This window comes from Rhyacophila brunnea, unplaced genomic scaffold (assembly GCF_057557595.1).
Source record: "Rhyacophila brunnea isolate RB1 unplaced genomic scaffold, BYU_Rbru_1.0 scaffold_7, whole genome shotgun sequence".
NCBI lineage: Eukaryota > Metazoa > Arthropoda > Insecta > Trichoptera > Rhyacophilidae > Rhyacophila > Rhyacophila brunnea.
This window is the reverse complement of record NW_028233339.1, coordinates 30,129,832-30,145,720: the sequence shown is the minus strand read 5'-3', so window position 1 is coordinate 30,145,720 and position 15,889 is coordinate 30,129,832. Positions and strand designations below refer to the sequence as shown.

At 29.2% G+C, this 15,889-nt stretch overlaps 1 protein-coding gene across 1 annotated transcript in view; it reads right to left on the bottom strand.

The window, feature by feature from the left end:
• The window catches only part of mmd (disintegrin and metalloproteinase domain-containing protein mind-meld), a 572,581-nt gene that overhangs the window by 80,831 nt on the left and 475,861 nt on the right, over positions 1–15,889 (bottom strand). Inside the window, exon 6 of the mRNA XM_085957408.1 lies at positions 8,632–8,701. Coding sequence (XP_085813534.1) covers positions 8,632–8,701 — 70 coding nt within the window. The remainder of the gene's footprint in view (positions 1–8,631; positions 8,702–15,889) is intronic.

Sequence of the window (15,889 nt, the reverse complement as noted above, 5' to 3'; positions counted from 1 at the left end):
TATTGACTATATCAAAAACATTTGTGTAATAATGTGAGTTTTATGATAATTATACTTCATTGAAAATATATACTTAAAATATACTATAAAAAAACTCAAACACACACATAGATATTCGAAAAACCCACAAAAAAAGTAAAACTAAGTGAGGTTATAACACTTATTACCTTCTGGGTAAGTGCTCTTATCCTTTATACTATTGATTCGTTTATGATTTATGGCAGATTCATTAATTTAAATAACTACGTTAGGATTAAAATTCCACCAAGAAAAACCAATCAGTTTTGTCAAAAAATATTTTTTTATGTAAATGTGCAAGGACGCCATAAATACATTTGGATAAAGTTCTAACACAGTGATCAAAATAAATAATAAGAAATCGTGACGTATGATGAACATTCATTAATATTATCATTTGACAAATATATGTTTTTAGTTAATTTAACGATGGCTATTATTTGAGTGACTCTGTTTTTTAAATAAGTTGGCAAATATGATGTACCTATGTAATTGCAGTTTCTTTAACCAATTCTACGAATCTGTTTCCAGAAAGCCACTGTCCGTAGCTGAGCACTCGTTTTATCCTTCCAGTGGGCTGAATGCAAATCGTAATGGTGTCGTGGGAAATTTTCTCGCTGTAGAAACAAGGTAGACACGGCTCAGTCGTTTACGACGATGGAAACTCGTAAAAACAATCGTAAGGGATTTTATAACTTCTCTTTATTGCGCCGTTTTTTCAGCGTATACACCTCACATTACGATCACAGTCGATGCCATTCGACGACTGTAAATCACGGAGGCCGACTCAAAGAATAACAATTGCAAGTATGTCATAAATTTATAGGAAGAGTCAATGTTCTGTAAAGTGCACTATTTTTAAAAATTTTATACGGATAGATAATTAAAGAAGGCTCAAAGATGACCAGCGGAATTGGCATAAAGTAGTAATTCCCAAACATACGTCATGTGAGTATCATTTATGGCAGTGCTCCGCAACCTTTTATCACCCACGGCACACTAAAGGTATATTCCGCGGTACACCACACGTAAAACAATTTATACACCAAAACATGGACCCCACATATTCTAAAATAGCGTTTTTAAATGCTGTTCGAGGTAAAATTAATAGTATTGATTGTATGTTTAGCGGCTTTTTGTATTTATTAATACATCCACTTGAATTTTGATTAGTTGTCGGGTTAAGAATAATTATTTGTCAAGTATTGACATAATAATAGTAAATTGTATCCTACAATCGCATGTTTAAAAATATTAACGGCCCACGTGCGCCACGTAGGTCAAAATGGAGATTTGATGGTATTTTCAGAGCATAAGCCTGAACATTCTTTAGAGGTTTTAGATAATCTATTTATATAATTTTGAAGCCTTATTATTCTTTATATTTATTTTAAATATTTGATGACTGCATAAAGTATTTTTATTACATAAAATAATATTCTTTTAAAGCCCTCGATCTAATGTTTTAGAATATAGTCATAATTCAGTACATTCATGTGCAATGGTGCTATGATTTTTTAGATTTATTAATTTTTAAACGCATTTATAAAACCATTAGTAAAATTAATGTAAACATTATAATATAGTGAAATATTTACGATAAAAAATTGTATTTATAATCTCTGTGATCCCAAATTTGACAAGAATTAGGCATTTTATTATTCAAAAAATGGGCACGATTAACACATTTAAAAATACGTTTAAATATATTGATTATAAGCTATGTTTTTGATCATTAAAATGTGATAAAACATCCTACGAATAATGATTGTTTTATAATAATTATTGACCTAAGAGTAAGGTAGTATTTTTTTGAAATACGCCATTTCTATTGGAATTTTCCAGTGGTTAAACTACAACATACAGTTGTAGCCATATATTGACAAACGATAACTGAAGTAGGGAGTAAGACCATGTTAACGTACGTACGTGAACATATACCTCACCAAAAAAAGAATGAATTCGATGAATTTGAGAATGCCGATGAATGGAAATGTGCCCTGGCGGTGGGCAGAACGGAAGATCTCGGTATAATTGTAAAATTCTTTACCATAATTGGAGGGAAGGCCTGGTTGGTGGAACATCTTCCAGATGAAAAGAGGCGATATGACAGAGTTGCAGTCAAGGCGTTGGCAAAACCATGCAAAATACATAATATGCTACAACATAAAGTCTATGTAAACATAGATAATAAATAAACTCCTAAATTTTTATTAATTATTGCACCATAGTGTTTTATATTATAAAAATGGTTTATAACAGTGGTGCATTTGATAGTAGGGGCAACTAATCAATTTTATAATAATTGATATTGTATTATTAAGGGGGTACATGCTCGTCGAAGGTCAAAATTGAGTTTTTATTGTTTTATTGTAATTGTATTTATTGTATATCACTATATTCTAAAACAATAGAGCGAGAGGTTTAAAAGAATACTATTTTATGTAACAAAAATACTTTATGCAGTCATCAAATGTTTAAAATAACTATAAATGATAATAAGGCTTCAAAATTATATAAATAGATTATCTACAACGTTTAAGGAGTGTCCAGGATCATGGTTTGAAAATACAATAAAAACTCAATTTTGACCTTCGACGAGCATGTCCCCCCTTAATATTATTAATAATTGTAAAATTATGTAAGTGTGTAAATGTGGGTGGGACTAGACATACATTATATTATTTTTAATTTAATAGTTATATATTATCAGAAACTCTAATAATTATTCTCCACTCTTACTTATTATTACGTGCAAATATAATCATGTTAAAAAAAATACTGTATCGTTTTAATGGTCATTTAGTGTTGTAGTACTTGACATTTTGCGTGAATTGTGCATCACTGGTTTATACAATTATTGTGAAATATTGTGGGGTTAGTACTAAAAATTGGTTAGTCGATAATTTAGGTATATGAAGTGTGTGCGAAAAAATTCAAGGTCATCGGATACATAGAACATGCACATAAAGCACAAATAATTAACCCTGTGCCTGTGATTTTAGAGGGAATGTCAAACTCTCAAATTGCAATTACTCCATAATACGATATGAGACTTACCTACCAACTTTTGACTGTAATACCATTATATCATAATCTCTATTTTCGTGAAAATAATATTTAAATGATTTTAGATAAATATGAAAATCCATGATGTCAGTAAGAGCTTTGCGCTATCAAAGCAATATAACTTTTGTCAAACTTTGCCTGCTTCGGTGGCGTCGATTTGCAAATACCATAAATCCACATTTTTATGCATTGCCCACAAAGAAATGCACGCCCCAAGATATCGAGAGTCAATAAAACACGAATGTTATGGAGAAAATGGTGAACGCACGTCATGGTTGGCGCTTAAAAAAAAAGAATTTTCGAGATAATATAATAAACGACATAGCTTATCAATAAGTGAATACTTCAAGATGTCATCGAGATTAAACTTCTAACTATATGGATATATAATGTTAAATTATCATAAATTTACTATTATTATATTATAGATAATTATTTAAATATTTTAACTGTTATACGTTGAGTCTTCACATTCAGAATATAGGTGGTAATTTTGTGACAAATTACACTATCATTTAAAGTGGAATTTAATAAAAATGGCACAATAAAATTTAGTCGATACGGATTAGTCAATAGTATTATTCAATGATATGCGATGTTCTTTTATATTAAAAAAATTTAACATTTTGACACTTTGCCCTCATAAAAGGTTAGATTTTGGATGTCTATTAAAACTAAAAAAATATCTCGAAGTTTTGTGATGATGATTTCCATTATATTTTATTTATGTACTGGTTAAATGATTTAAAAATATCTAAAAGTCAATCTAAAATAAACTGCACCATGAAACTCATCAAATTATTTTATATAAAAATGGTAAAGATTCATGGTAAAATTTTGAAAGGCAAAAAATATTTCATGATAGTTACATAAACATGTTCTGCTTTTCATTCAGGGTCATTAAATTTTGATAAGTATGAAATCATTTCCTCCTCTGTAATAATATTCTTTTATAAAATATTATTACAAAAAAGGTTTCGCGGGGGATGAAGGGTATTTGTGTCTAGTTTTATGGTACCCTTCATTTTCCCTCTTGTTTATTGCCTCAAATTTGCAATCGGTCAGCAATTTCATGGGGGTATGAAAGGCTTTTTCAGGAGAATATCTATCGTAACATTCTCAAATGGCTCGCTAATTTTTTTACAGCGGTTATTTTATAGTGAATTAAACAATACTGTAACCAAAGATTTTTTAAAAGGATAACACAAGAGTCAAACTATTCTTTAGCTAATAATATTTATAACCCCTTTTACCCTTTTTCAAAATAAAAAAATATAATAAAACATTATATAAAATGCTATGGAATCTACGAATTCATTTTAAATTTAATTAATATGGTAAATTCGCACGCTAAATATGTATAAATGATATTATTACTATATATAATATAATGATTGAGGCCTTTATACTTGTTTGTTATCCTCATAGATAATCAGATAATTATCTCTCGAAAATGGCCTCTACAACGATCATCAAACATCTAGGAAAGAAGGAGGAAGAACACTCGACGAATACCCAAAAATCTAGTACTTAACAGAAATGTACATTAAATTTTTTAGAACTATTTAAAAAAAAATGGTTAGTACTTTCCGAATGTTGGGTATTTAAAACAAAATGGTGTAATGACCTATATTCTATATTATATCTAAACACAATTAAGGAATGTTTTTTGTAAATTACTCGAAAGTATAAAAAAAAATCATAATAATATACAGTATACACCCTTCCACGTGTATATGGTTCGATTACTAAAGAACATATTATTATTATTATAAGCCTTAACTACACTTTTGCTGAGACTACCTGAGCAAAGCCAAGCGCGAGAGTGTAGTTGGCGTGCCCGGTCTTCCTCGTTCACCGAATAGTATCAAAGAAACTCTCGTCGAGCGACTCGGCGATACGTCCTGGCGAGAGCGTGGCTTTGGCAATTTCAGTGGTGATGCTGAAATCGGTGAAAGGTCTACCGAATATGTTAAACATACCCTATTTGACGTACTTATAAAAAAACCTCAGAAGATACCTAATATGATTGTCCAAAACTTTCGTGATGCCAATACCGTCATTCAGGGGTAAAAATTGAACCTTCTGCTCCATTGACGATGATGAGCGCTGCGTATTTAAAAAGTTATTGGCTTAATTCGGTTTCATCACAAACTGTAATTTATATGATGACTTATGTGTTGTAAAGAACATATAATTAAGATAAGCGACCAATCGGTACTTATTAAAGTTTCTGACGTTGACAAAGTCTGAAGGATGATGACATGTTGGAAGACTACGGCTCCGATGACTGGAAAGAATATGAAAAAATTTACAGTTTCCACTACTATCTAACTCCAGGGTAGAATAGATAATATAGTAGAAACCATTGGTGGAAGCGGCGAGTGATCTATCGAAGCTAAATAAATAGTGTAAAAGGACATTAACATAATATGTTAAATAAATATTTTATATAGACATATAAATTCTTTTTAACACTACAACATCCCATGTGGCCGAATGGCAGTAGTATAGTGGAATAGTAGTGTATTTAGTATTAGAAGAGAAACAATCACAAACACCCAGGAATTGAGAAAATCGCATAGATATATTATGACTTTATCAAGAATCAAACTCGGGGGGGCCGTATGAAAGGCCAGCGTCTTACGCACTGGATGTACGTAATGGATTACGAGGGATGTATATTTAAAATCGTCATCATTTGAATAAAGAATTCATTTTAATATCTATCAATTAACTGATTTCTCAATTTTTTGGATATATGTATGTGTACATATAAATAGTAACTCAATTTTTAAAAACAATCCCATGAAAATTGTCTCTTTATTGATATTAAATAACATGAATTCATTCATTTGTGACAAACGTTTTAAAAGTGTTCAATATTCGAAAAATTTTGCGGGCCTTGGATAGTGCTTTGTTTGAATAGTTGATGAAAAGCTTTTTAGGTTTTGCTGGATTAATGTTTTCAATACGGGCAATGTTTGATCAAGAGAGCTTTATATTATGTGTAAACTAATTGGTAGGTACTCATATCTATGGAAAATTCAACTAAAGTATCCACCAATGGTTTAAATTACGCAGTAGATTTTTTAATTATCTTCTGTACTTATTGTCTTATGATTGTTAGTTCAGTCTAAATATTTATAGGTATGTATTTATTTATATGTATGTATTTATTTATTTTAAAAAAAAATTATATTGAAATAAAAATAGGTACGCTAGATTTAAAAATGAAACATTATTTTTTGAAAATTAAATATCCTGTTACTATTAGTATTAACCTATAGGAAACAATCAACGCCAATTAACCGCAGCTGTTGCTCAAGTAATTCTAGATAATCGGCGTCAATTTTTCTTAATATTTTTTAAATTTTACACACAATAATATGTCAAATGAATTTTTGTTGGGATTTTTTTTCATTATTATCAATTATATCGAAAGCTTAATCGGTAAAGCCGGATTGCGATGAATTTGAGTTTAACTCCGATTTGGTATATATTTTTCTAGGTGTCATTGTGAGGTTGTTCCAAATTAGGAAAATAACAATTAATTGAATTTGTGGTAATATTATATAAGTAAGTATTAAATTGAATAAAATAGTGCCAAATAAAACCTATTAATGTGTAAAAAATATAAAATATCATAATGCACATATTTTAAGGCTTAAAACTATTAAAAATTCTCTCTCAAGATAATAATCATGTTTTGTAAGGGCGATATGAATGATGAATTATCATTCCGACAAAGAGGAAAAACTTTGTTTTTATTCAAGCAAAAAAAAGGAAAGAAAAATTTGGAAGAGAAATAATTTGTACTCTCGATAATTTTCTTTTTCCTAAAAAGATCGCGCGAAGAAAAAAGAACATATTTTCCATGCAACGCATGATTTCTACGCCCCATTTAATCTGAGAAAAAGTATGAAAAAGCTATAAATAAACTCTAACGAGCCATTTACATTATCCCTAATGGGTAAAAATTTTGAGTTGTCACGTGAGCGAGCACCGTTAATATAACCATGGCTTTTTTGAGTTAGTTGAAACGGATGGTATAACGGAATGAGAAAAGCTCAAACTTCAAACTTTCATAAAACAATACGAGATCTTAGACCCAAGTTAAATAAAGAATTATATTTTTTTATCAGTGCACTATAAAACTGTATCATTTCATTAACAGTCTGTATATATTTTTAAATAAAATAAATCATAATATACGATACCGGCGTAGTTTGATATCACGAAAATAATAAATGTTTTTAATAGCGCGGACGCGAACCAAAATATTTAAAATAATAATACTAGGTACGGTTTCAACGAATTCATGGAAACCGTATATTTTTTATTTTATCAAGAATAGTATATTTTTTTATGACAATTTATATTTTATTATTAACTCTCAAGTAGGTAAATAATTGATAATAAAGCTAAGAATTCATATAATTAAGTAACATAATTTGGAATAACCTCAGAAATATATATATTGGAAAAAATCCTAAAATTAAAATTTAACCAAATCGGAATTGAACTCACGTCCATCGCGATTAAGGAGGCGAGCTTTACCAATTACGCTGTAGATATAATAACTTGCTACATCAAAATACATTTATATATAGGAGGTGTGATATTATTTTATTAGTAGTATATTGTAAGTATGCCCATTTTATATAATTTTAAATCAAGGTACTGTTATAAAGTGGTCGGTTTCGGAATTTCTCTAAATTTTAATTTTGACGTATCTAAGTATCTAAAAATATTTTTTATCAAAGAAAAATATAACATAATATGTAACATAATCTTTTGGACATACATAATTTGTAATAATAACAAATGTGTTTCGTTATTCCAAAGTAATTAATACTTGATAAAGAATGTTCCATTCATAAACCTTGTGTATAAAAATAATTAACAAAATAATATGTAATTTTGAAAACACTTCTGAGAAAATATATTATAGCCAATAGACAAAATCTATTTGAAAAAAGTAAGAAACCGAACCTGCATCTCTCGGGATTCACGCCCATGGACATAGACCACTATGTTAAAGCCGCCATACTCAATTGCGACAAATTTTAACTATTGGATCTTAATACTCTCTAAAGCGCTTTCCAAATTGAGCTACTATTGGCGATTAGTTTGTATTTAAATCAAAGTAGGTATTACTTTAATTATTACTAGCCCACGTAACGGATCTCTCCAAGATTTTTTGTTGTAATTTACTTGCACTTGCTAATTATTTTTAATTAACTATTTTTTTTATTCAACGAAGTAATTTATATTATAATCATAATGCAGGCATCAAAAATAAAATTATATGAATATTTTTTTTTAATATCTATGCAGGGTTTTGAATTTTTGAAGAGAAAAAATAGAAAATACACATTGTTGCTGAAACAAGAAAAAAAATCAAGTTTTTAGATTTGTATTTCGCGAAGAGTAGAAAAACGGTTTCACGTGTCGTCGGTATATTTATGCGGTGGCGTCTTTCGGGCCTTTATGGGCCCCTAAAGACCCATAATACTGAGTGGAAACTGTTATATTGCCCACCTGTTTGGAGGTCTGCTCTGCCCCGCTCGAAAGAAAGTGCCTCTGCATCAGGTTCGGTGCCAGCAATTGTCTGAAAATAAAAAAAATCAACGTTAGACAATGAATATAAAAAAGTTGTATCGTGAAAATTACTCGGGATAAAAATATGTCTCTCGGCTATACGAGCATTGCGATTTTTTTTTGAAACAATCTTTTTATGTATATTTTTATAGAGATTTAAAAATATTTTGTTAGAGTTCAAATAAACTTGGATGAAATAACGTTATCGTTAAAACTTTGTTGTCATATTTTTCAGTTGTACAAAATCTCAATATCGCAATATTTCTACAAAATAAATAGTTACATTAATGAATATTATAATTAATAGTGAGTGACAAATAAAATAAAATATTGGAATTTAATAATACTCATTAAGATTTTTTTATTCATTAGAGCTTTCATAAAGTTTATTAAACTTTTAATTAATATACCATGAACGATTTTCTAGAGCTTAAGTTAGGTAGGTATCTAGATTGTGTTCATATTTTTGTTTTTCTCGGTTTATATTTTATAGAATGACCGTCGAAATTGAGTGCTATTTTTTTTAAGTAACCATGATATATTTACCTTAAGTATAAAAGTTTAAGATGAGGGTTAAAAAACTCAAAATGCCTTTAAAAAAGTTTGTTCAGAATTTCATAGAATAAAAACCTGTAAAAGTAAAGTACAAAGAAGAGAAAAAATTCTAGATTTTCTACCCCACAAAAAAGCAACGGTTTAAACTTAATACTAAATAATATCCACCATGGCAAAAAATCTCAAAAGAATGGCAGATGACAGACCATCAAAAATGTTGACCAAGTGGGTAACCTAAGGAAAGTGATACAGAGACAGACTCCAAAATAAGTACATATGAGGAAGATGAAAATGCCTGGAAATTTGAGAAGAGACTGATAAAGTATAAGTATAACTAGTATGGACGCCATATAATTAGTTCACAAGCCTAATGAATAGTTAATTCGTATCTAGAGTTGGTTACAGTATCTGGAACGGTTACAGTTACGATTCGCTAATGAATACTCGGGTTTAGAAATTAATATCTTTTTCTTGACAACCTGTTTAAAAGTAGTACAAAACTAGTAAACAATGATGAATGATAAATAATTATTGTCCTATTTATGTTAATATACAATAAGTATATCATAATTGAGCTGATAAAACATGTGATATGTTTATTTTTATATGATAAAATTGTTTAGTTATGTTTTCGGTTCGGTTTATTAGACCGTATAGTTTGATACAACCGTAAATAATAATCGTAATATCGCAAAAATTAATATCCAAATTTATAAACTATGTTCAACCAAATCGCTTCGGACATTAATATTATACTATACTCACGAGGGTGAGTAAAGGTGGACGTTATTTTATGAATTCTTAAAATAGGGTCTCCTCAGCTTATTTGGCGTACTTCCATGTACATATTTTTTGATTTTTGAATTTACTTTTTATATTTTTTTATGCTATTTCTCTAATACTGCGCTATTTATATTTCTTTATTATTTATAACACCATTTGTTTGTTTTAATGTACATGTAATATTGTAAACGTTTTTAATTTTAAATTTGCAATGTTTACTATATTATATAAATGAATATATTTGAATTTGAATAACAACCTCCGATGTAACACAATGTATGTAGTCATCATTTATTTAAGCGGTACTATTCGGTTATCAGGAATACAGCGGAAAACACATTTTGAAAATAGCCGATAAACTGGATTATTTGTTAGGTTAACTTAACCTAACCTAACCCAACCTAACCTAACCTAAACTAACCCAAACTAACAAATAATCCAGAATATCTGGTATTTTCAAAATGTGTTTTCCGCTGTATTCCTGATAACCGAATAGTACCATTTAAGCTATTGAAAATTATTGTTGATGTCAACGACCCTCTCCCTATTACCTGTTATTTTAGCATTAAGCAGTGTTTTGCCTCTCTTTATTTGTCACATCGGAAGTTTTAAGAGTTCAATGAAAATATAATACAATATAAGAATACAATATTTTATTATATATTTCAATACACTGATAAGAATATATAATCAGCAATCACATGACGTCAAAGAATGATAGCTATAATCAAAGACATTGCCATATTTGTTATGGTAACTATTCAACTATTCTGGAGAAATATTAGAGCAACACAATAACTTGGACAAGAAAAAGATATACTTATACAATTGAAAAATAATATTTACGTATCGTTAAGAGGTGTGTAAAGGCATTATAATGCAAACAATAGAAATCCGAAACCTACAAAACCAAACAATAGCTCGAAAGAAGTCTGCTAATTTGAGGAAACCCAAGAACAAATGTTTTTGTTGTAAGAAAGAAAGAATTCGAATTCGATATCATTGTTTGCGAAAATACACAGCTATTTTATTAGCTTCGCGAAAAATATATAGGGTTTCAAGCGAGAGACTATTTTACCCAGATTGAATGAATCCAAAACAACTCTAATGAAAGAAAAAAAAAACTCTTGTACTTTTAGGTATGGTATATACTTAATTAATCATTAGGTAATGTAATGTTATATCTATGATTCGGCTAAATATTTATTGATAACCGGAGCATAAATAAAACTGAAAATATATAATATGCGTAGCCATTGTTATAAGTGTCTACGTGTACCAAATGTTAGAAAAAATATTATTAGATAGACTTAACCTGAAGATGTCGAAGAAAACCTTCTTCAGGCAAGATATAACCTAAATATGGAGGCTATATATCACAGGTGTCACAGGTGCCACAATAAAATTGTTTTGTGATAAATGCAAATAAAGAGTTTGATAATTTAAAATTCGTAAAATACAGTTTACTCCAGTATTATCTCACATGTATAATAGTAAGTACTAGGCACATAATACGGAGGAAGCTAAATTGTATTATTAAACTTAATCAACATAATAATATGTACATGAAGATATTGCTAATTACATTTTTTTTATTTTCAGAAATTGGTTAATAAAGTATTCATCCGAATAGTGCCCAAAAAAGTTCTGATAATCAATATTTCAGCTTTTTAAAAAATAACCCTTGTGATATGTATTACGTTTAAAAATTCATCCCCAGCTTAGAAATGGTTTCATCAAAGATTTGATATGATAAAACATATGCATCTTTATATTTGTGAAAGAGTTGTGTTATATTTATTCAAATATTCACTTAGGATTTTACTTGGCGTAGATGGTAACTTGTGTATAACGTAATAAAGATTTGCCGTAGAGTGCTTCAGACTAGGCATTAAATATTAAAAGTTATCGCTTCTCTCCAGAATAATATACAATTTTTCCCGTTGCATTTACACAGTACAACCTCTTTAATATGCGTACAATGTAAAAGGATTTTTTTTACATATTATGTTCGTGTTTTTTTTTATATTGTCCCAGTATATAAAATTTAAATAATAGTTTCTCAAACTTTTTGACGTAGAATCGTCTCTCAAATCGGACCAATATATGCTACCGTTCTGAAGTTGGGATGTTACAATACTTAGTTGCAAATTTAACAGTAACAGATAGTATCTCATTGAAAAATTAAATATTCAAAATTATCGACAGAATATAGGAGGACCTTAGATAAGCCCAATTTACGCCAATCTGTGAATTTAACTCAACAGTTATGCACTAGCTACGTATAGATTTAATGTAATTATAGTATTTGCCGTGTTGTCTTACTAAGATCTATCTATAAAGTTTTCATTTGTGGCAGTTACTATTTCTGAAAAGTAAAACCGTTGGCAGTGTCAAAAGTGAAGACAAACGTATAGCTGATATACGTTTCAGATATAGGTAAATTAGTATAATATAGTGGTACCATATACGATTCGCATGTGGTGTATTGGAACTGTTTGCTGTAATGCAAGTTTCAATCTTAGAAAACAGCTGTAAGCCGCTTTTACCGTGCCGATGGTGTCATTGTAAACCGATTTACCTATACCAGTAAAAGTTTTTATTTATTTTAGTTAAAGAACACCCTTACGTTAGCTTTTTTCCACCATCAAAATAATTTAACTTTAAAGCCTTATTTGATTACTTTGTCTGATCGAAAAGTTGACAGTTTTTTTTAATTCGCGCGCTATGCGTATCCTATTGAACCATTTTTTTATTAGTACATGACACATGTGTCAATTTTAAGTCAAGTAATTGGGTGCAAGGAAAGTAGAACATATTTGCTGATACAATTAATAATCATGTTGACTTCTAACTTTGATCACTGACTGTGACCATCATTTCATTTCTAAATCCCTAACCCCATGACATATTCTACATTCAAATATATCTCCGTTATATTTTTTTTCAGTTCGTCTTTTAAAATATACTGTTTATCAGCGTACCCGAAATAATACTTTCATATTAGCTCAAAATATTACTTCACTAACATGGTAATATTTAATTAGGTATATTATATTGTTTAAAAACACTTCAATATAATATATTGTTTAGAATATATATTATATCGTTTAGACACACAACTGAATTGAAATTACAACGAGTAGAAAATTACACATAAACATACTTGATTTCTAGTAATAAAAAAAGTAAAATGAATCTTTAAAACTAGTCAGATAAATGCGTATGTTGCTGTGTTGTTGATATGTTTATATACATCGTTCTTATTTTTTACTTGCACCTCAATGACCCTTGCCCTTGAAGCTAGCAATGCCATCAAAAATCCTTCAACGCTTAAAGGGAAGGCAGACCCCACTTTGCGAAACCATAACATAAATGAATGAAATAGCTGCGATTTATAATTAGCATGTATACGATTAAAATATTTTGTATTATACTTTTGGGTTATACTCCGCTTCATATGGAAATTGCGAAAAAAATATGGTGAATTGGTAATTTATTTTTGTATTATATTTACATAAACAAGTAAAAAGATTTTTTTCGTTTTGCCAATTTTTTGTTAGTTTGTCATAATTTAGTAATTTTACTGTTTCATATTGCATGAAAAAAAATGAATCACGTCATTGGTTTACTGAATTATTTGATAATATTTTTAATCATGCTAAATTAATAAAGTTACATTCTGCGGAGGAAATTTCAACGACTCAAATGAACAACATTTAAAAAAAAAACAGTTGGTGAAGAAGGTGGATATTCAAAATACACCTGAAAGAAACATTTGTTATTGGAAATACTGCACACGCACTTCATACTTATTATAAAAGCCATCAACAATATGTAATCATAACAATATTTCATAATATATAAGTGCAAATTGACAACACATGAACTAAACAAGCACTATCACTAATTGAACGCACTAAACATTATTTTGCCTAATATAATACTACCGATTTGAATTGTTATAAGTTATACATTATCTACATTACCAAAGAAATCTACGAACATCAGTTCAACTGTGATCTCGCATTATTACGGCTATTTTAATATTATTTTCTCGCGAACGGATTCAAAAATGTAAGTTTGGCTTAGACCTGATCTCAGCATAAGACTATGAGAGCACTTCATCAAAATATTTGAAGGAATAAAGATTTCTACGTCATTGAGTTTATGGTTCCTTTTTCAGTTATATTTACAATTCCCAAACGAAGTTTACTGCTGGAATAATTGACCAACCAAGAAGAAACACTTCAAAAGTTTATTTATTTCGTTGGGCGGTAGGCGCTAAGTTGTTTTACGGGTGTTTTTGATTTGCATTTATTTACACAGTTGGTTTTTTTTTACAAAGAAAACAAGAAACAAAAATGAGTTCTGCGAACCTTTTATGTTAATATTTTAAGCGTTTTTAAGAACCTTGTATAATTTATAGAAGCCTAAAAATACACGTTAAGACCTATTCGGGAAATGTATACAACATTTTATTAAAAAAGTATTATTATAGTCGAAAATATGAAAGCGTACGCACACAATATACAGACGATGGCGAATGTATATATTTTAAATTAAAAATATTGTTAAACGAATGTAAGGTATGTATGTTACGCCGAATATGCGAAATTGACTATTACATAAAATGGGCAAAATTTTGCCTAAATCATGAAGAATGCAAGCCCGTTGCCTTATTCATGAATAAGACAAAATATATGCCGAGTGCGTGAATTCGGCAGTAATTTTTCTGCCTAGTTCATGTATTGGACAAATTAGATAGTAGCGCTACGGTGATGTTTTTTGGAACTAAACCAAATGTGTCAAGTGCCCATGCATTGGTCAAAATAGATGGTCGCGCTTCGGTGGTGTTTTTTGCAACTTATCAACTAACCAAATGTGTAAAATGTTTGTAAAATTATATAAAAATATACCAATAACTACAATAACGTTCATATCCATTTACTGTGCCCAAAAAAAATCTAGAACCATAATATGATAACGGAAGAATTTTATTGAACAGTATTTTCGCGATTTGATTCGTGCTTGGCTATCAATCGTGCAATGGTCGATTGTATGTTTGTGATAGTATGATTTGATAGTTTGTTGACACTTGTTAGCTAACCTCAACATGGACATTCAGTTGAATTCAGAATTAAAAAACCTAACCTAACCTAACTTATAATAATAATATTATATTATGTCCAATTATAACTAATAAAACCATTCGTATTAAATTTACTTTTTCTACTGTCATGTTGATAGTTTAAGAATTCCATACCCTGGCGAATTCACGCACATTTTACCTGATTCATGAATAAGGCAACAGGCTTGACTATTACATGAATTAGCCAAAATTTTGCCCATTTCATGTAATAGTCAACTTCGCACATTCGGCGTAACATATACATATAGTAAGTAAGCACTTTCATTTAAATATCATAAGAAAAATAATTCTCAAATAATACTCAATATAATATATATAAGATAATACAAAATACTAATGTATTTTGTTACAAAGATTTGGAATCTTAAAAGTGTTCTTAAACGAATTTTTAAAAATTGTTTGTTTTAAAAATAACCTCAACTAATATATGTGGCCTTAGGTTATTGAAAATAAGTGCACCACATTATTGCACTTTTGATGTTGATTTATTAGCAAGATTGCGACAGTTGCTTGTTTAGTATTAATATTTTATTATATTAATGTAAATACGTGAACTAGAATCCATTTACCTAATTTTAATGTTTGTATATAATTATTTTACGGGTGATTGGAAATTGATCATAATAAACTGGTCAAGCGCTTGATTAAAATATAATCAAAATTTTGATGAATATTCATACGGCGTAAAACTTTGCTTATCTATAATAT